The sequence below is a fragment of the Geotrypetes seraphini genome, chromosome 1 (assembly GCF_902459505.1).
Source record: "Geotrypetes seraphini chromosome 1, aGeoSer1.1, whole genome shotgun sequence".
NCBI lineage: Eukaryota > Metazoa > Chordata > Amphibia > Gymnophiona > Dermophiidae > Geotrypetes > Geotrypetes seraphini.
The window spans coordinates 339,977,464-340,002,674 of NC_047084.1; the positions used below are offsets into that span (position 1 = coordinate 339,977,464).

The 25,211-nt window shown below is 43.0% G+C and overlaps 1 protein-coding gene across 2 annotated transcripts in view; it reads right to left on the reverse strand.

Moving 5' to 3' along the window:
- Window positions 1-25,211, reverse strand: part of SDAD1 (SDA1 domain containing 1) — a 119,125-nt gene that overhangs the window by 10,257 nt on the left and 83,657 nt on the right. For both annotated transcript variants that reach the window (XM_033960885.1, XM_033960875.1), the window contains 4 exons: window positions 21,846-21,937; window positions 15,739-15,929; window positions 5,791-5,875; window positions 1,320-1,481 (listed from right to left, as the gene is read on the reverse strand). In XM_033960885.1, the coding sequence (XP_033816776.1) occupies window positions 1,320-1,481; window positions 5,791-5,875; window positions 15,739-15,929; window positions 21,846-21,937 (530 nt within the window). The remainder of the gene's footprint in view (window positions 1-1,319; window positions 1,482-5,790; window positions 5,876-15,738; window positions 15,930-21,845; window positions 21,938-25,211) is intronic.

Here is a 25,211-nt window from a genome sequence, read left to right on the forward strand (position 1 = left end):
ACAAGTGGCTTCATCTACTCAGACAAGTAAATTAGTTTACGCTGAAATTCCTAAACCATTGATTTTTTCTGGAGGAGTGGAAGAAAATCCACAAACAGAGGAAACGCAGGATATTACCTTAAAGGACTTATGGTTAGGAATAACTAGAGTTGAAGGGTATCTCAGGGTAACAATGAAACAAATGGGAGATTTTTCTCAGTCAGTATCGTCTAAACTAAAAAATGTGGATTCTAATTTAGTTTGTTTGGATAAACGACTAAATGCTATTGAAACTCAATGTAATAATTACAAGCTGTCTCGATATCAGCTGTTAAAGATTCTACAGTGATACATTCTAAAATTGAATATATGGAGAATATGAATAGAGTGAAAAATCTCCGCTTGGTCAATTTCCCAGTAACTCACTTATTGTCACCTGAAATTTTATTAAGGAAGTATTTTAAAGAAGTACTGGGAATGGCCAATGCAGAGAATTTTCCAATAAATAATTATTATTACATTCCTCCAAAAAAACTTGAATCTGCCCAGGAGGTGGACCATCTGACCACACCAGAGGTAAACTTGACTGAATTTTTAGAAGATACACAGGATGTGATTCAGAGTCGGTCCACCCTGGTAATAACATGCTTGAGTGAGATGGATAAAATGTTGATAATGAGACTTTACTTCAAAAACAGGTTAATGAAATTTTGTGGGGATTTGGTTAAGATTTTTCCAGATGTATCCAGGACCACTCAAATGAGGAGGAAGGAATTTCTGAAATTGAAGGATAGAATTTTGGCCCTGGATGCATCTTTCTATCTGAAATTTCCTTGTAAATGTCTAGTTAAGTTACAGGATGTTGAGTACGCTTTTTGGGATCCTATACAATTACAACAATTTTTGGTTGCAAGAGAACAGAAATGAGATATGAGATTTGTTTCATTTAGCTGAGAATATGAGGAGAAATTAGAATTAACAATATCCTATTTTAAGGAATGATTCAAGGTTCTCTAGTTTGAATCGAGAATTATTGTCCTTTATTTTCCTGAATTTATTTGATAGAAATAGCAATCTGTGTTCCCTATTAATGTGGGCTTAAAAGGAATTATGTATGTATAGTTTGATTATGTATTGATTTATTTACTTATTTTCCTTTTTTCCTTTGGAATTATTGGATATTGTAAAAGTATTCAAAATTTATAAATAAAAAATAAATAAATAAATAAAACTAGAAAAACTATTTTTGCCATCAGAAGTGTTTCATTTGGGGGGGGGGGTTTGGTTTATAAACAGAAATGAGAATTGCTGGACTGCCTGAAGTACAAAACAGAGCTCACCTGCTTATCCCTGAAGGAGCGTTTATTTTTGGATCGGATGTTCTGGCTGTATCTCAGCATCATAAAGTTCTTGTGTTTCTTTTTTTCCTTGTTGGTGGAGCTGGCATATGGATTCAATTTCGTTTTTTTCTTCACAAACTCTTTTCTCTCCGTCTTTCCTGCCTATAAGAACAGTGAAGAACAATATCCCTCAACAACAGAGCGTTGATATCATAACTTAAGTTACTTACCTGTAAATAACAGGATAAAACTCCTCACAATATGGGTAATCTCACTAACAAAGTCAGGCAGGGGAAAACGCTATTCCAGCTTAGAGTTTCTTGCTTTTGAGTAGGCTTACTGAACATGCATGGCAATTCCCAACTGCCACTGCTTCAGTCCATATATAAAGCTTAAAACAAAGTATAACTCCATATGGAAGTTGGAGGGCTGTTCATGGAAAACACCTGCTACAGGTAAGAAACTTGGACAAGCAGGATAGCATGCATTGTTGAAGCCATGTGGCCCAACATCCTAAATATCTGCCACATTGATACCTGCTCACTCAATTTCTCCCACTATGTACATTTAGCCGTGTTATGATTTTAAGTAATGTTAACTGCTCCTTAATGTGACTTAAAGGGCTCTAAATGCGGTTTGTCTTGCCCTATCAAGGTGATATATAGATCACGGTGGATTACATAGTAATGAGATGAAAAACATGCAAATGCTTGTATAGCAGTTTATTATTATATAAAAACCATAAAATATGACTTGCACTGAACATCGGGTGTACACTGCAAGTTGCCTTATGGCTATAAAATCATGGCAAAATAACAGCCAAAAATGGGTTATTTTTCTGTGCGAGGAGCATCAAGTCTCAAAAGAACAACCCAATGCTCCTGGGCCAGCTTACCGATCCAGACCCCTTCCCCCTTATACAGAACCATGACCCTTAGTGATAGTAGCATGAGACTGCTGCTAGGACTGCCATTTTGGAGATGGCACTAGCAGGGCAGGCATAACTGGAGGTTGTTCCTGCCGTAGATCCACCAGGTACAAGGCCCTTAAGACTCTCGCTGATAAATGGGAGTCCTTAGGGGGATGGGAAGTCTGGACTGGCACCATGGCCCCTTATAGCTCTGACCCAGGACTACTAGGCTGCGGGGTTTTGAGGCCCAATGCTTTCGGGCTACTGGAATATCACGAAGATACCACAAATTGCCGACTCCCATGGTAAATCAAGGTGCAGTAAAAGCATGCCTTTTATTTCCCCTTAATAACTTCCCCCCTCTTCAAGGAAGAAAGGAAGTTGCCTGGGTCATGTTCAGTAAGCTTCTATGAACTTCAATTGCTATGATTGGCTTAGGTGAGATTTGGAGTAATTTATGACAAAACCATTTTAACTCTAGCACCTGAATAGTTGTGCATACTGATTTCTCTAACCCTTCCAGAGACATGCTCTTGAGTAGCCAATTATTCAAATAGGGAAACACATACACCAGTGTCTCTCAAACTTTCCGGCTAGCAACACACTAAATTCAGTGCCCCGGCCGGAAGGCACCCAGACGTTGATGCGACGACATCACGCACATGCGTGGAGGCCCTTCTGGCTGCAACCCCGCTGGTGGAGGGATCCGGGAGGTGTGGGGAGAGACGCTGGCCAGGAGGAAAGTCATCTGCGCCGGCTGACTTTCTATTGGACGTGCCTCTCGCCACAAGAGGCACATCCTGTAGGCAGGCAGGCAGCCAGCGTGGGTGACTCTCCTCCTCACACACCAGAAATCTCAGGAGGCACACTGGTGTGCCGCAACACACAGTTTGCAATACACTGACATACACTTTCAGTCTACATAGATATATTGCTACAGCCGCAACACATTTTGTGAATACTGGAGGAGCATGTGTGATGCCAAAGGCAGCATGTGTTCTTTTTTTTTTTTTCCTATGAGAAATCTGAGACACTTTCTGTCACTATGTGAGTGTAAATATCCTATAAGTCTGGAAGACATGACTCGTCTTTGAAAGAAAGGGATTAAAGTGCTTATGTAAACCATCCTGAACTTTTCTTTGAGTACATATTTGTTCAGGGCCCTTAAGGCTGTTAGGACTGAATACTCATCTCTCTTTTAATCAGGAAATACTTGGAATAACATTTCTGCCCTCTTTCCCCTTATAGAAAGAATTCTACTGCTTTGGCTTCTACGACTAAAGAGAGCATGTTTTAATGCTGAGCACTTCACCATGATGCTCTCAATCTTTCTGCAGTCTGCTCATGAGAATGGATAGAGTACCCTAAGGTTCAGCATACCATTCCTGTTGCACTAGAAAAAAGTATTATAATGCAGATATCACCAAGTCAAACAGGTAAATGTAGTCTAAAAGATTAACCCTGCTCTATACCCATCCTCTAATGAACCAAAGTCTAACAGGTGTAACCTAAAAGAAAAAAAAAAAAAAGAGAGATACATTATCCCAAATCCCACTCCACAGTTTGAACTTTATAAAGAGCTAAGCACTAAACTACAAGCTCTAGCAGAGGCTGGATGTATGGTTCCCAAATAAAAATTGTTTTTTCCTTTTAAAAGATAACCTTGCCCCATTTTCTTCCAACTAGCATTAAGTGATATAATCAGTTACACCAACACCAGAATGTTGGAGTTGGTGGGGTGGAAGCACTCCCTCCGGGAATTGGCTCACTGGGAGCTGCACAGTATGGGGGGGGGGTTATGGGGACCCCGTCCATTATATCGCTCTCTTTGGGAATCTGTTCTCGCTGGGACTGATCCTGCATGATGGTGGTTCTTTTGTTTTTTCTTTCCCCAGCTGCTGTAGGGAGTTTTTTTGGGGGGGGGCTTTTGTTTTGTTGTGTTTGTCTATGGGGGGAGGGGAGGTTTATAATAAATGTGGGAGCAAGCCAACGGTTGGGGAGCATTTATGCCTCTTCTTTTTCTTTTTGTAGTGCTCTTCGAGCGTGGGGGCCTATTTCTTGAGGGGGGGGAGTTTCATGGCTTATTATGCCTCGCGGGGGGTTCATGCCCACCCCACTTGCCTGTTCTTCTTTTTTGGGTGCCTTTATTTCCCTGCTTTGTTGGGCACTGACTTATGTTGTATATCTCCCTGTGCATACTGTTTGGTCACTTGTGTGTATGCCTCTGACTTGTTTGTTTGCTTTCTTAATAAAAAAAGTTTCAAACCAAAAAAAACACCAGAATGTTGAAGGGCTCACACAGTTGTCCACACTGTAAGAATATATATTTTTACAATTAGACTTGTTTTGTGAATATGGAGGCAGCCTCCCCTGTTTTGCAAAGTAAATACTTCAAATATGTCTAAAAGGAATCCCCTTATCAATATATATGCGGCACCTCGCATCATGGTTCAGACAGCAGACAGGACACAAGCAAAATCATTCTTTTTCTGCAGTGTGAATGCTGAATTAGGCTATATAATAAATATCACTAGTTCCTCTGTTCCCCTCCTTTAGGGGGAAGTTCAAAGTGCTATACAAAAGGAAATATTGAAATTTACTTCACACTCTTAGCCAACAATACTAGAAAAATCCAAGATCATCGTCATCTATAAGGCTTTTTTTTGATTTCTTTCTTATGGATGATTTTCAAAACTTGGCTTCTTAGGTGATTTCTTTTTTTTAAAGATACCTAGGCTGCGAAGGAGTGAAACAATATTTTCATCATCCCTTTTCTCAATTTCCCAGCCGATTTCTCTCCTTTCCTCAGACTTTCCCTTCCCTCTTCAACCTGCCCCTTATCTTCTTCCCCACTCCATGTCCTCCTTTTTTTCAATCTTTGCCTCTTTTAAATAACAAATGGCTCACAACATATTTGCACCAAGTGTTAGGCCACAGTACTGAAATAAAAATAATACTCTCCTCAAGGATTGCTTTTATAATCCCTCTCCCCAAGCAGTTTGCCTGGAAAATGCCATGCGGTGTGTCTTGAGAGACAGTGACATCCTGCCAGTAAAGGTTATTGTAATAACCTCTGCCTTCCTCCTTGGAGCTCAAGGGCCTCAATCTCTGATATACCCAATCTTCCTCAGCCCCAACTGGAGACCTGAAAAGCATTCTCCTGCACTACAGCAACACTGACAAGTCACAGAGCTAACAAGCATTTCATGCTATACATAAAACAAATCAGACTGTGCATCAGAAACCTACAATAATATGTTAAAAACATTTAACTACTACTATTAATTCATACTTGTTCTCTTTTAATGTTATTAGTACCAGGAGACTTTATACAGCAACATCTAAAATCATTTCAAACAAACGAGGAAAATCAGGCATGGTTAACATTCTGAGCATTAAATTGAAGCAGCAGATACAGTAGCTTACTGTGGTCTTAGCCAACACTCGCAGTTCCAGCAAGTCACAAGATTATCCTTTCAGACATTGTACGGGATCCTAAGCCCAGCAAATGTACCCATGCAGCACACCTAACAAAGGATTTGGAGCATAAAGACTGCTTACCATGGCTGTGGCCAGCCGTGTTTCTTTGTCCGACTTGGGCTTCTTATGGAGATGCTCAATGTCCCTCAGTGAAAGTAGCTCACCCCTGTAATTACAAAGACAGGGAACAGTCTGAAAATAAACCACAGTGCTTAGTCCCATAATGCTAACATAGAGACAAGGGATCTTGAAATGCAGCACTAACCAAGCACAATACTGTACTGTGTTCTGTCTTCAGGCCTACAACTATGTATATACACTATTGTTGGCCAGTTTGGGCAGATCTCTGGTTGTTTCTAAATTTTCTTTCTTTTTTTTTTTAAATCTTTATCCATTTTCAAAAATTACAAGTGTACAATAACCATCCAGAAATATATTAACTAATCACTTGACAATCTTATTTGTATACCTCCAAATATATATATAGAAAAGAATCCCACCCCTCCCATCCATATCTTAATAATTAACAGTTATCTATTATCATTAATAATCCCACCCCCCCTAATCTTATCCAATACTGAAGTGTTTAAGATGTCTGATCATTAGAATAAATCATCAATTTTCATTTTTTAGGTTTTATCCTACTGGCCAGAAAATTAGATTTCCACTTTTAGTTTTATTTACAATGGATCCCCCCCTCCCCCAGCTCTATGGTAACTGATATAGGATTGAAGATGTGTTTAGACTATGCCTTCTATAAAGTATTTTCCACAGGATATGTTTCCTGTCCATTCTCTTGCATGCGCTGTCCTTTCAGACTGTACTGCCAGGGACTAAATACCATATACCATCATTTGAGCCTCATCCACTTTAGCAACTCTCCAGACCAGCATAGGGTTAATCTTACAAGCGGGTATATATCTCATCATGACCAGCAGGTAGAGATTGAGACAAAACTTTGGGACTGTACATATCACGTGACCCCTCCCTAATTACCTCAGTCTTCGCTCAGTCTCCAACAGGTGTGGTGAGCTGTATCCATCTCCCTTGGTAGAGCTGTTGGAATTTGTTTAGGAATTTTTTGTCCCTTTTTGTTGCTGGAGAGAGCTTGGGTAGACCCTGTTTGGGGTCTGTCCTACCTTGGGGGTGTCAAACCCGGCGGGTCTCGAGTGGGGTCCCTCCCCCCACTTTCCTCCACCTCCCCACATTTTTGTAGAGGTGCCTCAACAGTAAGCCTTACCCTCTGGTGGTAAGGCATATTGTTTAGATCAGTGGTTCCCAACCCTGTCCTGGAGGAACACCAGGCCAATTGGGTTTTCAGGCTAGCCCTAATGAATATGCATGAAGCAAATTTGCATGCCTATCACTTCCATCATATGCAAATCTCTCTCATGCATATTCATTAGGGCTAGCCTGAAAACCCGATTGGCCTGGTGTTCCTCCTGGACAGGGTTGGGAATCACTGGTTTAGAGAGCCAGTGGAGTCTGTTCTGAAAAAAAATAAATAAATCTTGAGGTAGTGCCGGTCTGAAGGGTTGCTTTCCCTTTAAATTTGCTGTAATTTACTGTATTTTTCAACTAACCGGCACTTTTTTCTTGCTAGGTCCCATATGGAGCAATGAGAACTTCTCAGGGGAAGAAGTGCTCATTTTGCTCCAGATGCGAGGTACTCATGGCCGGCCTGTGCAAGCGGTGTACAGGCTGGTGTGTTATGGGAGCTCCGTCGGCAGCGGCTGCAGGCTTCCCGCTGCTAGTGCCTTGCAAGTTGGCTGGGAGCAGTGGGGAAGCTCGGTTTTCCTCAGCCGCCAGTGAGAGTAAAATGGATTCCCTTACCGTTGGTTCGGCTGGGGATTCCCTCTCAGCTGTTGCAGGCTTGCCTGCTTTAGCGGCTCGGACTGTTCAGGCTTCCCATCTGCTACAGGCCCTGGAGGGCTTATTTTTGGTGAGAACTTTGCCATTTTTGCTGAATAAACCCTCCATTAGCTCTGCTACTTCAGGTGACCTTCCCCCTGTCTTGGAAAAACAGGGGCAGGTTTCTGCTGGGACCCCTACTCAGGCAGGCGGTCCCATGGGGCTGCCGTGGTTATTTTCCCCTATTTATTTTTTAATTTATGCAGAGCTTATTTTCAGGCGGCCGGGGGTTTTCCAGTTTGCACGGGGGTTTCAGGGAAGGTTGTGCCCCCGCACCCCCCTGCAACTTTGCCCCCTTCTACTTCCTTCACGTCCCCTCCTCCCTCGTCTAAGTGTCCGCGGGTGGCTTGGGACGAAGACTTGTGGTCTGAGGAGCTTGCAGATTTTGATGAGGACCTGGACCCTTGGGGGATCTCCAGGATCCTCTTGAGGGGATGGCCGCTGGTAGCAGGACCTCATTTTTTACGTCTACCGGCTCATAAAGATGAGCTCCCACTTTTGATTCAGCAGGTCTCCTCAGTTTTAAGTTTTGAGGAAATGCCACCTGAGACCCCGCGGGTGGGGGACCCTCTTCTTCGGGGGATCCGCCCGGCATCCCGCTCTTTTCCTATGCATCAGGATATTCGGGATATAGTGATGGCGCAGTGGAATACGCCGGAGGAGCCGTTTCAGTTTTCACGCTCCATGGCTCATTTGTATCCCATCCCAGAGGTGGATAGGGCTACTTTGAAGTCGCCAGTGGCAGATGAGGTGGTCTCAGCTATTTCAAAGCAGCATATTGATGCCCGTACAGGGCGGTTCTGCCTTACGTAATTCTGAAGAGCATAAATTGGAGGCTATCCTTAAACAGAATTTTAATGTCTCTGCCTTGGGAGTCCAGGTGGCTATTTGTTGGGGGCTTGTGGCTCACACTGTGTTTCGGTGGGCTGAGTGCATTCTTGACTGTGAGTCTTGACGATTGGTCCTTGGTGGATCAAGAGGTCGCAAAGATTGAAATGGCGGCCTCGTTCCTCTCCGACGCACTCTGACTTGGTACGATCCTCTGCCAAGTCTATGGCTTTTGGGGTGACCGCGCGTCGTACCTTGTGGCTGTGTGCTTGGCCGGTGGATATGGCATCCAAGACTAAACTCACAAAATTTCCCTTTTGGGGATCTTTTTTGTTTGGAGAGGATTTAGATAAGTTGGTTTAGACTTTGACATACTTTGCCCTGCCTGCCGAGGATCGTGCTCATCAAGTGGTTAGAGGAAGCATTGCTAGGGGGCGTCTGCAGGATTTCCGCAGATTTTGCACTGGCCGTGGAACTGCTACCTTCCCGTCTTCTGGATTTTCCCGGAGGTGTTTTTTTCACCACATGCAGTCCTTTTGGGGAGCCTGTTGGGGGACTGGAAATCCCCCCGCTGTTTCCCTTGCAATCCATCCTGCCCAATGACTCCTTGCTGGCACCTCCTCTGGTTCCGGTGGGTGCCCGGCTGCGCAAATTTTCTCACAAATGGTCAGAATCATGTCCAATCAGTGGGTCTTGGAGATGATTTGGGATGGCTATGCTCTAGAACAGGGGTGCCCACACTTTTTGGGATTGCGAGCTACTTTTAAAATGACCAAGTCAAAATGATCTATTATTATTATTATTATTTTATTTCTTATATACCGACAAAACCGTAGTAGTTCGAGGCGGTTCACAACAAAGAAGGGCTGGACAATCAGCGAATAGTTACAATCAGTGAATATAGATACAACAAAGAATCAGCTAATACGGTTTACAACACAAAGCACACTGTATGCTGAGAAAATGTTAATTATCATTTCTATTCTGGGGGTTTTTCAAAGAGGTCAAGGCAGATGACTTTATGCACTGTCACCTCAGTAACAACCATACAAAAATAGACAAATATACCCACCTCCCTTTTTACTAAACCACAATAGCAGTTTTTAGCACAGGGAGCTGCACTGAATGCCCAGCCCTGCTCTCGACGCTCATAGGCTCCTTGCGCTAAAAACCGCTATTGTGGTTTAGTAAAAGGGGGGCCAAAGTGCAAAATATGGACAGCAGATATAAATTCAGACACATTTTGATCAGTAAATTGAAAAAATCATTTTTCCTACCTTTGTTGTCTGGTGATTTCATGAGTCTCTGGTTGCACTTTCTTCTTCTGACTATGCATCCAATCTTTCTTCCCTTCTTTCAGCCTGTATGCTTCCTCTCCTCCAGACCTCATTCCCTCCCCCAACTTTTTCTTCCTCTCTCCCTGCCCTTTCTTTCTCCCTGCCTCCCTTTCTTTTTTCTCTCTTCATGCCCCCTTTATTTTTTTCTGTTTCCCTTCTGTTTCTCTGCCTGCCCCCTTTCTTTCTTTCTCCCTGCCCTGCCACCATCGGGGAACAGGCCCCCAAGCCGCCGCCACCATCGGGTAACAGGCCCCAAAGCTGCCGCCGCCGCCACCCCAAGCTCTCCCTGCGTCGGGCCGACCAGCATTCCTCTCCCCGATGTCAATTCTGCTGTCGGAGAGGAAGTTCTGGCCCAGCCAGGCAGCGATTGGCTGGCCCGAACTTCCTCTCCGACGGCAGAATTGACGTCGGGGAGAGGAAGGCTGATCGGCCCGGTAGATTGCCAAGGCAAAGTGAGTCTATCACCGGGCTCTGCGATCGATTCACTTTGCCTTGGCGATCTACCAGTCGATCGCGATCGACCTATTGGGCACCCCTGCTCTAGAATTTGCCCATTCCTTGCCAGATTATTTTCTAGCTTCTCCTTGACGTGCCGAGTGGAAGAAGCAGGCTTTTCGCCAGACCCTTCAAAGATTGCTAGATCTCAGAGCTGTGGTTTCAGTGCCCGCTCAGGAATCAGGCATCGGCAGGTATTCGATTTACTTTGTGGTACCCAAAAAAGAGGGGACTTTCCGGCCCATCTTAGATTTGAAGGGCGTCAACAGGGCTCTCAGAGTTCCATCTTTTTGCATGGAGATACTGCGATCAGTGATTCTGGCAGTTCAGCAGGGGGAGTATCTAACCTCTCTTGACCTGACAGAGGACTACTTGCACATTCCAATCTGGACCTCTCATCAGTGCTTCCTTTGCTTTGCGATCTTGGGCCAGCACTTTCAGCTCTGTGTGCTCCCTTTTGGTCTGGCCACAGCTCCCCGGATGTTCACCAAGGTTATAGTGGTTGTTGCGGCGGCCTTGCAGACAGAGGGCATTCTGGTGCATCCTTACCTGGATGACTGGTTGATTCACGCGAAATCCTTCTAGGAGAGCACCCGGGTCCTGGCTCAGGTGATGGAGTTCCTGCAGTCACTGGGATGGGTTGTCAACCTTGCCAAGAACCGGTTGGCCCCCTCACAGTGCCTGGAGTATCTTGGGGTGGTGTTCGACACCTCCTTGGGGAAGGTCTTCCTCCCAGAGGCCTGGGTAAGCAAATTACATGCTCAAATTCACCTGCTTATGGTGTCCCAGTGTCCTCGGGCGCAGGATTTCCTCCAAGTCTTGTGGTCAATGGCAGCTTCCCTTGATGTGGTGAGGTGGGCTCAGGCCCACATGCGTCCTCTTCAGTATGCCCTGCTTCGAAGGTGGTCAACCAGACCCTCAGTCTAGATCACCCTATTCCTCTGAGGGGCTTAGCTCGCTCCAGTCTTCGTTGGTGGCTCCAGACCTCCCATCTTCTTCAAGGGATGAGTCTGAATCAGCCACAGTGGACGGTCCTTCTCACGGATGCCAGTCTTCTCGATTGGGGAGCTCAGTGTCTAGATCACTCAGCTCAAGACACCTGGTCTACAGAGGAGGCGACCTGGTCGATCAATGTTCTAGAAACCAAAGCCATCCGTCTGGCGCTTTTAGCCTTCCACTCCTTCTTGACGGGCAAATCGGTCCGGGTTCTGTCAGACAACGCTACAGCGGTGACCTATGTCAAACGTCAGGGGGGCACCAAGAGCACTCAGGTGGCACAGGAGGCGGCTCTGTTCATGCTCTGGGCAGTCGTATCTTCAGGACATCTCGGCCTCATACATAGCCGGAGTGGAGAATGTTCAAGCGGATTTCCTCAGTCGTCACACATTAGATCCCAGAGAGTGGTGTCTAAGCCACGTGGCCTTTCAGTTGATAGTGCACTCTTGGGGTCAGCCCCTAATGGACCTGATGGCCACAGGAATCAATACCAAAACTCCCCGCTTCTTCAGTCGTCGCAGAGACGGTCAGGTCGAGGGTCTGGATGCTCTGGTTCAACCATGGCCAACGGAGGGGCTGTTGTATGTATTCCGTCTGTGGCCATTAGTGGACAGAGTTCTACTCCGCATTGTTCGTCACCCAGACCTGGTGGTTCTGATGGCTCCGGATTGACCCAGGCCATGGTACGCAGATCTGGTGAGGCATCTGGTGTTGGATCCTCTTCCTCACGATCTCCTGACTCAGGGCCCCATTCCCATGTTCGATCCAAGTCCCTTTTATCTTACGGCTTGGCTCTTGAAAGGACTCACCTAGGTAAGAAGGGATATTCATACAAGGTGGTCTCCACTGTCTTGGGGTCCCGCAGACTTTCCACTTCTCGGGCTTATGTGCAAGTTTGGCGTATATTTGAGGAGCGGTGTACGGCATGAGAAGTGGTTGCTTTACGTGCTTCCCTGCCTAACATCTTAGAGTTCTTGCAGGGGCCTGGCTTGGTCTTCTCTCCGAGTTCAGCTTGCAGCCCTTTCATGGGTTATTGCGGGGTCAACGTCTGATTGCCATTCCTGATGTCGTTCGCTTCTTGTGAGCAGCCAAGTTGCTCAAGCCTCCTGTACAACTGGATTTGACTCTGGTCCTGTCCGCGCTTATACGTTCCCTGTTTGAGCCTTTGGAAGCCTGCACGTTGAAGGACCTTACTCTTAAGGCGGTCTTCTTGGGGGCTTTTACTTCTGCTAGATGTGTTTTGGAGCTGCAGGCTTTCTTGTCGGTCTCCCTTTCTCGAGTTTTCCACGGAGCATGTAGTGTTGAGGTCTGTTCCTTCCTTTCTGCCAAAGGTAGTTCTCCTTTTCATGTCAATCAGTCAGTGGTCCTCCCGGTCCTGGGTAGTCGGGCAGGTTCTTCTGAACAGAAACAGTTGCGCAAATTGGATGTTCGGTGGGTCCTTCGCACCTACTTGCACAGGACCCAGGAGATCAGGAAATCAGATTATCTTTTTGTCCTTCTCGCGGGTCCTCGTAGGGGGGCTGGCGCTTCCAAGGCTACCATTGCACGCTGGATCAAGGAGACTATTGCTTCCCGCTTATCTTCTTCAGAAAAAGTCTGTTCCGGAATTTCTCAAGGCTCATCCTACTCGGGGTCAGGCAGATTCTTGGGCTGAGTCGTCGCTGGTGCCTCCTGTGGAAATTTATAAGGTGGCGGTCTGATCTTCTCTACATTCCTTTGTCAGACACTACCGTGTGGACATTCAGGCGCGTTGGGATGCGGTGTTCGGTAAACATGTTCTAATGTTGGCTCTACGAGGGTCCCACCCATGATGGGGACTACTTCGGGGGTCCAACCCATGATGGGGACTGCTTTGGTACGTCCCATTTGTAAGATTAACCCTATGCTGGTCTGGAGAGTTGCTAAAGAAGGAGAAATTAGGTTCTTACCTGCTAATTTACTTTCTTTTAGCCTCTCCAGACCAGCATAGGGCCCCACCCTGTCTATTGTCACGTTCTTGCGTGCAGATTTTCATTTTTCAACCGGTTTCTAGTATTTTTTAGGGCCGGGGAGATTAAGAACAGCGGCTGTGGCTTGGCTGGCGAGCTGTGAGGACCTTTGCTATTTAATAATAATAATTTATTATTATATACCGCCAGACCACGAATGGTTCCAGGCGGTTCACAACAGATAAGGCTGAACATCCAGCAAATATACAGTTCAAAAAGATACATCAATTTCTAGAATGTACACAATACATGTTATATTTAAAAAGCATTAGGAAGCATAGGTTACAAATGGAAATGGTTAAATTTCCCATAAGTTAGAGAATTTTGAAAATTCTATGAGAAAGAACAATTTAAGATTTTTGAACTTTCCTTAGTATCCCGTCATTTCACCTGTTGAGATGGCGAGAAAATATTTTCAAGAGGTTCTTGCCATTCCATTGGAATATTTACCTCCAATTGTGAGGGCTTATTATCTGACTATAAAGAAACCTCAAGGGGAATCTACTGTTGTTGAAGATCCAAAAGAAAATTTGGACATGAATTTGTCTTTATTTCTAGAAAGCTCCCTTGAGGTGATAACTGACAGAACTACTTTGTTGCTGACATTGGCTTTGGAAAGTGATAGGGAATATATTCTTCGTTTGTATTTCCGACATATTAATGCCAAGTTCTCAGGCTCTAATGTTAGAATTTTCCCAGATTTGGCTCAGAAAACCCAGAAGCGAAGGAAGAAATTCTTGGCCTTGAGGCCAAGAGTCCTAGCTCTGGGGGTTACTTTTTTGGTTAAATTTCTAGCAAAATGTTATATTACCTATCAGAGTAAGAATTTTCTTTTTTTTGAGCCCAAATAGCTTTTAGATTTTATTGGACCAAAAGAAAGGTTGGAATCTCAGTCCAATGATAAATGACCTACCATCTGGCTGTAGCTTGGGTTCCTCTTGCCGTTACTCTAGTTTAGAATTGTATTTCTAATTGTGAAAATTTCATTTTCTTGATCTCTGTAATTGTGGACTAAATAATAGTTAATGTTTTCATTATACTTTATTGTATAATTAGGTGATTTCTCTTATTTGTTTGTTTCCGATCTTTTTCAAGTTATGTATGCTTGATTTAAATTTAAAAGGCTATAAATAAAAAAAAAATAGTTTTCTAAAAAAAAATAATAGGATGAGACTCCTGGCATGATTTTGCCAAACCAGGCATTCATTTTGGCTGCCTGGAAAGAGAGAGTTCTCTCGAGAAATCTCTTCAAACAACACGATTTGACAGTAGGATATGTGAATAACTGGACTCTACATGTGGGCTTATTGGAGTGATTTAAAGAGAAATGGGAAACCTGGGAACATACTGAAGATTGATTTGAAGCAAATACATGCGAATTTGAATAAAACTCTAGCCTCAATCGGTAGCCAGTGTAATTTTTGCTAATTTGTTCCTTTGCATTTCTGTTTTTATTTGATACTCCTGATCGGAGTCCTGCTTGTTTTCTGTATATAGTTCTTAGTTCTGCTTGGCTATTTGGCAGACTGAGGTAATTAGGGAGGGGGTCACATGATATGTACAGTTCCAAAGTTTTCTCTCAGTCTCCACCTGGTGGTCATGATGAGATATACCCATTTGTAAGATTAACCCTATGCTGGTCTGGAGAAGCTAAAAGAAAGTAAATTAGCAGGTAAGAACCTAATTTCTCCCTAATCTGTTTCCAACAGGCTGGATAATGACAGGGAAATATATCCCTGAAGGGTACAATAAATGCAAATTAACCCTGCTGAAAACAAAACTCAAGATTGCAATTTCTTAGGCCAGTGTCTGAAGTCTGTTCTAAAGTTCTTTGATTACTCTTGAAGAATTATGTAATGGAGAGCCTTGGGTTTGGCATCATCTTTCACTCATGCAATACACAGACAGAATTCCACTCTTCCCTACAATAGCATAGATACAAACATACACACACACAGTGCTCTCCTTGCTCCTGCAGTAACACACTCACATAGCCTCTCACCCCTAAAGATTTATAATGTTCCATTTTAATATATTATATAAAAATGATAGCAATTATTTTTGTATAGTTTTTCATAATTTTCAAATTCCTTGGATGTGTTTGATACACCAAGATTGTTATTACAGGTCACTTACCCTGACCGCCACATGCTATTGCTGCTTCAATTTCTTCCCACTGCTCAGCTCAAGGTCCCGCCTCTCCTTCTCTGCCCCTAGATGAAATGCCCAGGAGACCCCAGGGTTCTCAGCGGCCAAAGGTTAGAGAGGAGACCATCTCCAAGACTAATTTTCATTGCTACATTTGTCAGCGGTTACTGTAGTACTGTTTATCATATTCCCTCCTTCCCTGGAGTTCACAAACATCAACCCTGCAATCTAAGCACCACCAGTCAACTTTACCCACAGTGCTATGACCAATCTATGGGAGCCAGCTCTCTCTTTTTCTTGCAGGAGAGTGGCCATCTGTCTTATACCTGCTCTCTTCATCACTCTCTATAGAGATGTTCTTCCTCTTCTGTGCTTTGCCTGGTGCAGCATTCAGTTCTGTTGCTATCTGGGCAAGGCGGATTTTCTGAAAATCCTCTTGTGTTAGGAGTCGGCTGGTGCTGACTGCAGCCGCTTTTGCTTTTCGTTCTTCTACAGGCATGACTTTCAACTTCTCTGCCTGCAGGTGCAAATAAAATTAAACAAGTAAAGAAGAAAACAATCGTCTTTGTACCTTTACATAATTGTTTTCCCCCCAAGGGACAGTATGCTAGATAACAAAAACAGATGTACAGCAAGAAATTATGGCTCATGACGAGCCCAGTGAGATCAGGAAGGAACCGAGTGTAGTTGAACTGGTCTATCCACGACCTACTCTCCTGATTTAGAGGCAAACTATCAGGAAGCTCTATTTACCCTGCTTGCCAGTTTGACTCTTAGTTCAGGCAAAAATGTGCCTAGCCCTCAGGTCCACATGTTCCTTCCTTCCCCAACCGGCCAGATCCAGAAAACTAAAATAACATATCATGTGATCATTTATGGGACTGCTCTTATCTGCACCACTGATGGATGTATTAGTCCCACCCCTTCTGATAGGGACGTCCTGTTTCTGAGGAGTGGGACCTACAGAGCCATTGGTAGCACAGATCATTTTTATGTCTTTTTTGCTACTGTAGATCCTAAGGAACAAGGAGATGAGATGCTGGAAGACTGGGAATAGGATGGGTTGAGAATAGAATGGCAGAGGGGAGATGCTGGCTCAGGCTTGGGGAAAGGAAGGCTAGGATAGCATGCTGGATGCAGAAGGGAGTAGGGTGACAGAGGAGAGATGCAGCAGGTGGTGGGGGAAGTAGGTTGACTAGTTGGGGAGTAGGGAACAAGGTTGATGCTGGACAATAGGGGGAGGGGAGAGAGAAGAGATGCCGCATGGATGGAAAAGAGGGAGAGGCAGAGGGAAGGATGCTGTTGAATGGAAGGGGGGAATGAGGTGTGAGTTAATGAAAGACTGGGGTATTAAAAGGATGGGAACTGGGGGGGCAGAGTGAGTGAACAAGATAGAAAGGGTAGATGCAGTAAAAAGAGAGATTGAAGACTGGATAGTAAGGTGTGTATAGTAAGGTGTGTAATTTGAGTGGTTAGAGGGACAGAAAAATAAATGGAAGAAAGCTGAAAGGAAAAGATCAATGTAAAAGACAGATGTAGGGGAGGAAGTGAAGGAGACACAAAACTGAGAAATGGACAGAAGATAAGAACATAAGAATTGCCATTCTGGGACAGACAGACAGTCCATCAAACTCAGGATCTTATTTCCAACCCAGGTCCCAAGTACCTAGCTAGATGCCAAGTAGTAAAACAAATTTTATGCTGCTTATCCTAGGAATAAGCAGTGGCTTTCCCCAAGCCATCAAAATAACAGCTTATGGACTTCTCTTTTAGGAAATTATCCAAACCTTTTTTAAACCCTGCTCTGCTACCTGATCTCACCACATTCTCCAGCAATGAATATTTTCTTTGGTTTGTTTTAATTTACTACTTAGTAGCTTCATCACATGCCCCCTAGTCCTAGTAGTTTTGGAAGGAGTAAAAAAGTGATTCACATCTACCCTTTCCACTCCACTCAGTGTTTTATAGACCTCAATCATATCATAGTTTAGGGGATGAAGAACTTATGTGCACGACAGAAGAGCAGGACTTGGGTGTGATTATATGTGATGATCTAAAAGTGGCCAAACAGGCTGAAAAGGTGATGGTGAAAGCTAGAAGGATGCTAGGGTGCATAAGAAGGGGTATGGCCATAGATAAAGGAGATATTGATGCCCCTGTATAAGACTCTGGCGAGACCTCATTTAGAATATTGTGTACAATTCTGGAGGCTGCACCTTCAAAAAGATATAAAAAGGATGGAGTCGGTCCAGAGGAAGGCTAATAAAATGGTGCGTGATCTTCTTCATAAGGCGTATGGGGAAAGACTTAAAGATCTCAGTTTGTATACTTTGGAGGAAAGGCGGGAGAGGGAAGATACCTACGTGGCATAAATGTGCATGAGTTGAGTCTCTTTCATTTGAAAGGAAGCTCGGGAATAAGAGGGCATAGGATGAAGTTAAGAGGTGATAAGCTCAGGAATAATCTAAGGAAATAATTTTTTACAGAAAGAGTGGTAGATGCATGGAACAGTTTCCCGAAAGGTGGTGGAGACAGAGACTGTGTCTGAATTCATAAGGGCCTGGTATAGGCATGTGGGATCTCTTAGAGAGAGATAGAGATAATGGTTACTGCGGATGGGCAGACTAGATGAGTCACTTGGCCTTTATCTGTCATCATGTTTCTATGTTTCATCCCTGAGTCATCTGTTCTCCTGGGAAGACAGTTAAGAAAAGTCAAAGGAAAACATGAATGAATTACCAGGACCAGCAACAGACAACAAAGGTAGAAAAATAAATTTGCTTTTAATTTAGTGATTGAAATGTATCAGCTTTTGAATTCTATTCCCCCATTAGATCTACCAAAAACCACAACTTGTTTGCATACCCGAAAATCGCTGGCTGCAGATATTGAACCTTCCTGGACAGAACCTTTAAGTTTCAAGCTGGTAGACAGCAATCATGGCTAGGCTATTTCATCGATACCGCTAGGTTGACCTAAAGCATCTTACGGAAAGAACTAAAGACCACTTTGTTTAAGAAATTCTTCTCCTAGCCAGACACTCTCCCGCGAACATAACTTCCACACCTTATCCTGAATTTCTTCCTCACACTAGGTGTCCACATTCCCTGTTTGCTAAAATTCCCTCTTCATAATTGTATCCTGATATTCGCTGGTGTCCGACTATTTTCAATTGTAAGATGTAAAATAGTTAATTTCTTATAATTCAACCTATGTATAATTTTTCCTTTCAACCACCTTGTATTCATCTACTGTAATTCGCTGATTGTACAGCTCTTCTCCTTTGTGAACCGCCTAGAAGTTGCAAGATTGTGGCGGTATAGAAAAATAAAGTTATTATTATTATTATTTATAGCTGCTATCTTTGTTTTGCACAATACAAGGGGACATGCATCACTTTTTCTCTGATACTTCACTACAGAATCTGTTGGGTTTTTTTCAAGGTTTCAGCTTAATTTCTATTTTTAGTTTGTGGTTACTTATCCTATTCTTGGTGAGGGTCTGTCTGTGTTTTGCATGCATAAAAGAGGCCAGGTTATTTTGCTAGCATTCAATGTCTGTGCAGAATTGATCAGTAGTAATCTAGCTTGTTTATTTTTCTAATAGATACACTGATGCTGTAGTTCCCACTATAATGTTTAGAGTGCTGCCTTCTCCTAAGTAAGCACTTTGGGAGGGCAATTCTGTAACAAAGGTGCTCAAGTTTGTGTGTCCATTACACTTGTAAATATTTAGAATAATGGTATTTACATGCATGTGCACATATCAGCGTATATTGAGATATTACATGCCTATCAAACTCAGGTTGGAGATGCTGTGTTTTATGTGCCCCTGGAGCAGCCCTAGGCAAAACATGTTTTTAACCACCCGGAGCAAATATTGAACAAAAATAAAGTTTAATTTTCTTTTTGGTTTACTCTTATCTGTTTTTTTCTCATTATCAAGCTTTAGGTCATTGCCCCTCTCCTCCAGAATGGCCTACCAATTGACATCTGAAAGGAGACCTCATATGCAAGCTTGAAAAAGGCGCTGAAAGCTTTTTGTTTACTAGGGCATTCCATTAGGGCTATTACCAGCCACTGATGGATTTCTGACTATTCTGGTTGCTGGGCTGGGTGAGCACAAATCCATTACAACTTCCTTGTCAATTCTTGCACCTCCTCTCTCCCTTTTTGGTGTTGGTGTTTATTGATAATGTTATTTTACATGCACTGGCTGTAACAGAGGCCTCCAGACTAGAGAATGACACGGGGAAAAAATTTGTCCCCATCACTGCCCCGTCCCTGCAACCACTGACCTTGTCCCTGCCCCGTCCCCGTGACCACTGTCCCCACCCCATCCCCGCAACACTGTCCCCACCCCATCCCTACAAGCCTCAGTACTGCAATATTTAGCTTATTCCTTCCTTATAAATCAAAGTTCTGGCTGCTGAACTAGAGAAAGAGATGTTCAGCTGGCAGGGCTTCGTTTATAAATTTTTATCTACACAACTAATACACTACTTTATCCTAAAGCAAAAAAAATAAAATAAATATAAATATAAATTTTTTTTCTACCTTTGTTGTCTGGTTTCTGCTTTCCTTATCTTCTCCTCATTCATTTCCTTCCATCCACTGTCTGCCTTCTCTGTCTCTTCCATATGCTCTGTTACTGTGCCTCTCCCTTCCATCTCTCCCTCCACTTTCCACCCCAATTGGTCTGCCACCAATCTTCTTCCCTCTGCTCCACCCATAGTCTGGAATCTCTCTCTTCCCCATTTCCCTTCAGCGTCTGTTCCTCCGCACCCCACCTTCCCTAGTTCCCTTCAGCATCTGTTCCTCCCCACCCCACCTTCCCCAGTTCCCTTCAGTGTCTGTTCCTCTCTAGCCCACCTTCCCCACTTCCCTTCAGCGTCTGTTCCTGCCCATCCCACCTTCCCCAGGTCCCTTCAGGGTCTGTTCTTTCCTCCCTTTCTCCCTCCCTGCTCCTTACCTCCGCAGCAGGCAATTTCTCTAAATGTGCTTCCTACCAGCAGCTGGAGAGTTGAAATTGCATGTGGCTGCAGGAAAGGTCGTCTCTGATACAATTTCCAGTTGCGTCAGAAATGACCTTTATGGCAGCCACACGTGATTTCAACGCTCCGGCTGCTGGTAGGAGCACATTTAGAGAAATTGCCTGCCGCAAAGGTAAGGAGCAGGGAGGGAGATGCTCAGGCAGCGATCGGGCTCAGGTGGTGATCAGGAGGGAGGGAGATGCTTGGGCAGTGTTGGCGATCGGGTGGCAGCTATCAGTATGGTGGGAGGGAGCGCGATCGGTGACCTTGCGCGTTCCCTCCCTTCACTGCGGAGACATGGCCATTCACCGCTCCACGGGGCGGTCAATGGCCTTCTCCCTGTACCCGCAGCGACCAATCCTTTTCTCTCCCCTGTTTCGGCGGGTAACAGCCACCTTGTCATTCTCTACTCCAGACTCTGATTCTTAACCTTAGTGTTGCGCTTGCCCTGGATCGGTAGCATGAAATGTTGCTACTCCTTGGGTTTTGGCCAGGTACTAGGGACCTGGATTGGACACTCTGAGAACGGACTACTGGACTTGATAGACCATTAGACCATTAAGGCTATTCTTATGTTCTAAGTTATCATTTATTTTTTTTTTTATTTTGAAAACTATTTAGATTTTTATTTTGGGATACGCAGTATGTCAAATCAAATTAATAAACTATAAACTAACTGCAATCATGCACACATCTCTCTCTCTTCTGTGTTTTTCCACAAAACAACCTTCCTCCCAATTTGAAGTCACTGGTATCTACCCTCAAAACATTGATCGATCACTGTAGCACTGTATAACATCTGTATTTCTCAGCAACACTAACTGGGCTCGTGATAGTGCTGAAAGACTTAGATGTCACAGCTGCCACCACTTTTTCTCTGAACATTTTCAGTAACAGATGAAAGACTGGTTATCCAGGAGCAGTGGCAGCGCCTACCCCACCCTCTTCTCTGCCCATTTCTTCTCCGCACCTCCCCCCACCACACGCACATGCCTTCACTTCCCCACCCCACCCCTGCCGTACCTCTAGCTTTTCAAGAGTGCGAACAGTAACTTCAACCTGCTGCTCACGCCAGCTTTGCTCTCCTTCTGATGTCACTTCCTTGGCATGGGACCCGGAAGTGACATCAGCAGGAGAGCCAATGCTGGCGAGAGCAGCAGGTTGGAGCTGCTGCTCGCGCTGGCGAAGAGCTAGAGGTTTTAATGGGGGGAAGGTGTGAGAAGAAGCAGAGGGGGGAGAGGAGGAGGGGTGCCGGCGCCCCCACCAAAATGGCACCCAGGGTTGACCGCCTCCGCCCCCCTTACTACGCCACTGTCCAGGAGCAATCTGCTTTCTCACCGCTGGAGAATTTATTTCCAGTCACTATAAATTCAATGTACTTTTGTAAGTTTTAGCACCTACCATCTCTTGCTGCTCTTCATCCGAAGAATGATGCACATCAATCCACTCTCCATCACTGTCAGCGTCACTGAGGCTGGTACTTTCCCACTCATCTGAAAGGCAATACGGAGGAGAACAGCATGTATCTAACCCAGTGGCAAACTTGTATTTTTACAGGACAGATTTTGACCAATCATGCTAAATACAAGCAAGTAGACTGAGACCCTCAAACCCATTTCAAGTATCACTAGTTAAAAGGTTAGTACACCGCAGGACTAGAGCACAGATTAATCACAGATTTCAGGAAGTTTTCTCGACATCCAGGCCAACTGGAACCTGCAAACAAACTTGCACATTGTCTAATCAACAGTGGGAAATATCTCACAAGAGGAAAAGTGGTTCATGACAAAGAAACCTGAAAACTGGTTTCCCAAAATCCAGCTAAATGTGTATCACTAACACATTCAAGGCACACTTCCTCTCTGCTTGCACATTAAAGTGGAGTAGCTTCCATGCCTGACCCCCATGTCCCATAAAATGCAATGATCGTTAAGCATGTGGTGAAGTACTTTAACATTTCTTTTTTTTATATATATATAAATCTTTATTCATTTTTGCATCTTACAACAAGTGTATCAATAAATTGACAATTGAAATTAAATACATCACTTGAATTTTCTGTCAAATTTAACTATAATACTTCTCTCCCAACCCTACCCTAACATATGCAATCAATATATCCTATGAAATATTCTTTTTAACTGATCCAAACATTTAATAAAATTCAGAATTCCCCCCTCCCATCCCTTCATTTGTATTATACTTATAATGGAAGAATGGTATCTATTCATTACAATAATTTGTCAATGGCCCCCATATCTCTTTAAATTTTTTATAATTCCATTTTTGTATGGCTATTGTTCTCTCCATCTTATAGATGTGACACAATGAGTTCCACCAAAAACTGTAATTAAGCCTGCTCCAATTTTTCCAATTATGTGTGATATGTTGTATGGCGACTCCTGTCATAATCAATAAAAGCTTATTATTGTTTGATGAAATTTGGCTCATACCAAACAGAATCGTGTCATACGAGAAAGCCACAGGATTCTCTAATAACAATTTATTTGGGTCCAGATTGATTTCCAAAAGGTCAAGATAAGGGGACAATAGTATAACAAATGATCTAGTGTCCCAATCTCAAGATTACAATGCCAGCATCTATTAGACTTAGAGCTATTTAACTTCTGTAATCTAACTGGGGTCCAAAATGCTCTATGTAAAAGGAAAAACCAAGTTTGTCTCATAGATGCGGATACTGTACATCTCATTCTCCAAGATCAAATTCATGGCCATTGAGACGCAGTAATTTAATGCTTGATCTCAATGCTCCAAATGTCCCTAAGTCCAGTTTTAGGTTTTTTATTTACAAATCCATTTATCAATTTATATCACTGTGCGGCCTGGTGTCCCAAGAAGTCCACCTGAAAGCATAAAAATTCTAAACTATATTGCGTATTAAGATTTTTCCATTCAGGGAACCCTGCCTGAATGGCCTGCTTCAGTTGCAACTATGTAAAGCTTTGTGATTTATTAAGACCATATTTATGTTGCAGCTGTAAAAAATCAAGCAGTTTACCATTTGAAATAACATCACCTAAAATCCGTATACTTGCTATCATCCAATGCTTCCAGATGACCTTAAATCCGCCAATTTGAATCTTGGAGTTTAACCATATAGTTTGATTTTTTCAATTTATAGATTGGAATAGATGTTAAATTACTGACATATCGCAGAGTTTTCCATGTATCCATTAATATTCTGTTTTCTTTATACAATCTAGGCATTTTAATGCTAAGAACATGACATAAATGTAGAGGGAACATGAGTCGCCATTCCAACCACAACCAGTCTGGGGTATTATCAATGAGCTCTGGGAGGACCCAATACATACCCTGGCGCAAAATATAGGCTTGATGATACCTATAAAAATTAGGAAAATTTACCCCACCCTCCACAATTGTTTTTTGTAAAGATACTAAAGCAATTCTAGGAGTTTTGCCCAGCCAAACAAATTTTGTAAGAATACTGTTTAACTTTTTATAAATGGACCCCTAAAAAAAAAACAACTGGTAACATCTGATAACAAACCACAGGCAATATCATCATTTTAATAGTTTGAACTCTCCCCCACCAGGACAGATGTAATGGATTCCATTGCTCGCACATTTCTGTTTCCTTCTTTAATAAAGATTTTTCATTCTCTTTCATTGTGTCTTCCAGCGTATTTTTTATTCAAATTCCTAAGTATTTTAATCCACCTTCCTTCCATACAAAAGAAAATGAATCAAACAAGCCTTTTGTACAATACACATTTAGTGGAAGAACTTCAGATTTACTCCAATTTATCTTATACCCTGAAAATTTTCCAAATTTCTCAATCAATTCAAGTAAGCATGGAATGGTTGTTTCTGGATTTCTCAAATGAAGCAATATATCATCTGCATATGCAGAGACTTTGTATTCCTGATCTGAATAAGGAAAACCCTGTATCTTCTTTACTTGCTGAATAGCTAATAACAAGGGTTCTAAAACAATACAAAAAAACAAAGGAGACAGGGGACAACCTTGTCTAACCCCCCTCCGTAAATTAAAGCGTTCTGAAAAATTATTATTAATATACAATTTTGCAACGGGGGAGCTATACAATGTTTGAATCATTTGTATAAATCTTGAACCTATTCCAAACCATTCTATAGCTTGATACATGAAGGTCCATTCCACCCGATCAAAGGCTTTTTCTGCATCCAAGGACACAGAAAAAGCCGGATCCTTCATGGCTTTTGTTAAATTCAACATATGAAAGCCAATCTTGTGTTATTAGATAGTGTCTCTTAGCAACAAACCCAGTTTGGTCCATATCAATAATAAAAGGAAGAGCCCTAGCTAAGCATAAAGCCAATGTCTTAGCCAAAAGTTTTCCATTTACATTGATTAGCGAGATAGGCCTGTAATTTGAAACCAACGTGGGATCTTTATTTGGCTTTGGCAAAACTATAGTCAATGATTCTACCAGAGTACCTGTAATGCAACCCTTAGTTAATTGAGTCTGATATAAATTTAATAGATGAGGTAATAGGGTAACTTGAAATGATTTATAAAATTCTACCGTGAAACCATCACCACCTGGAGCGGATCCAACTCTAAGAGACTTTAATGCTGTTTCCAATTCTTTTAATGATATAGGCTCTTCTAAACTTTTTTTATTTGCTCAGGAATTTTCAGCCCATCTGTTATCTTCAAAAATTCTAAACCATCTTTTTCCCTATCTTCATAAGGCTCAGAAGAGTATAGGTCTTTATAAAAATTTAAAAATTGACTTAAAA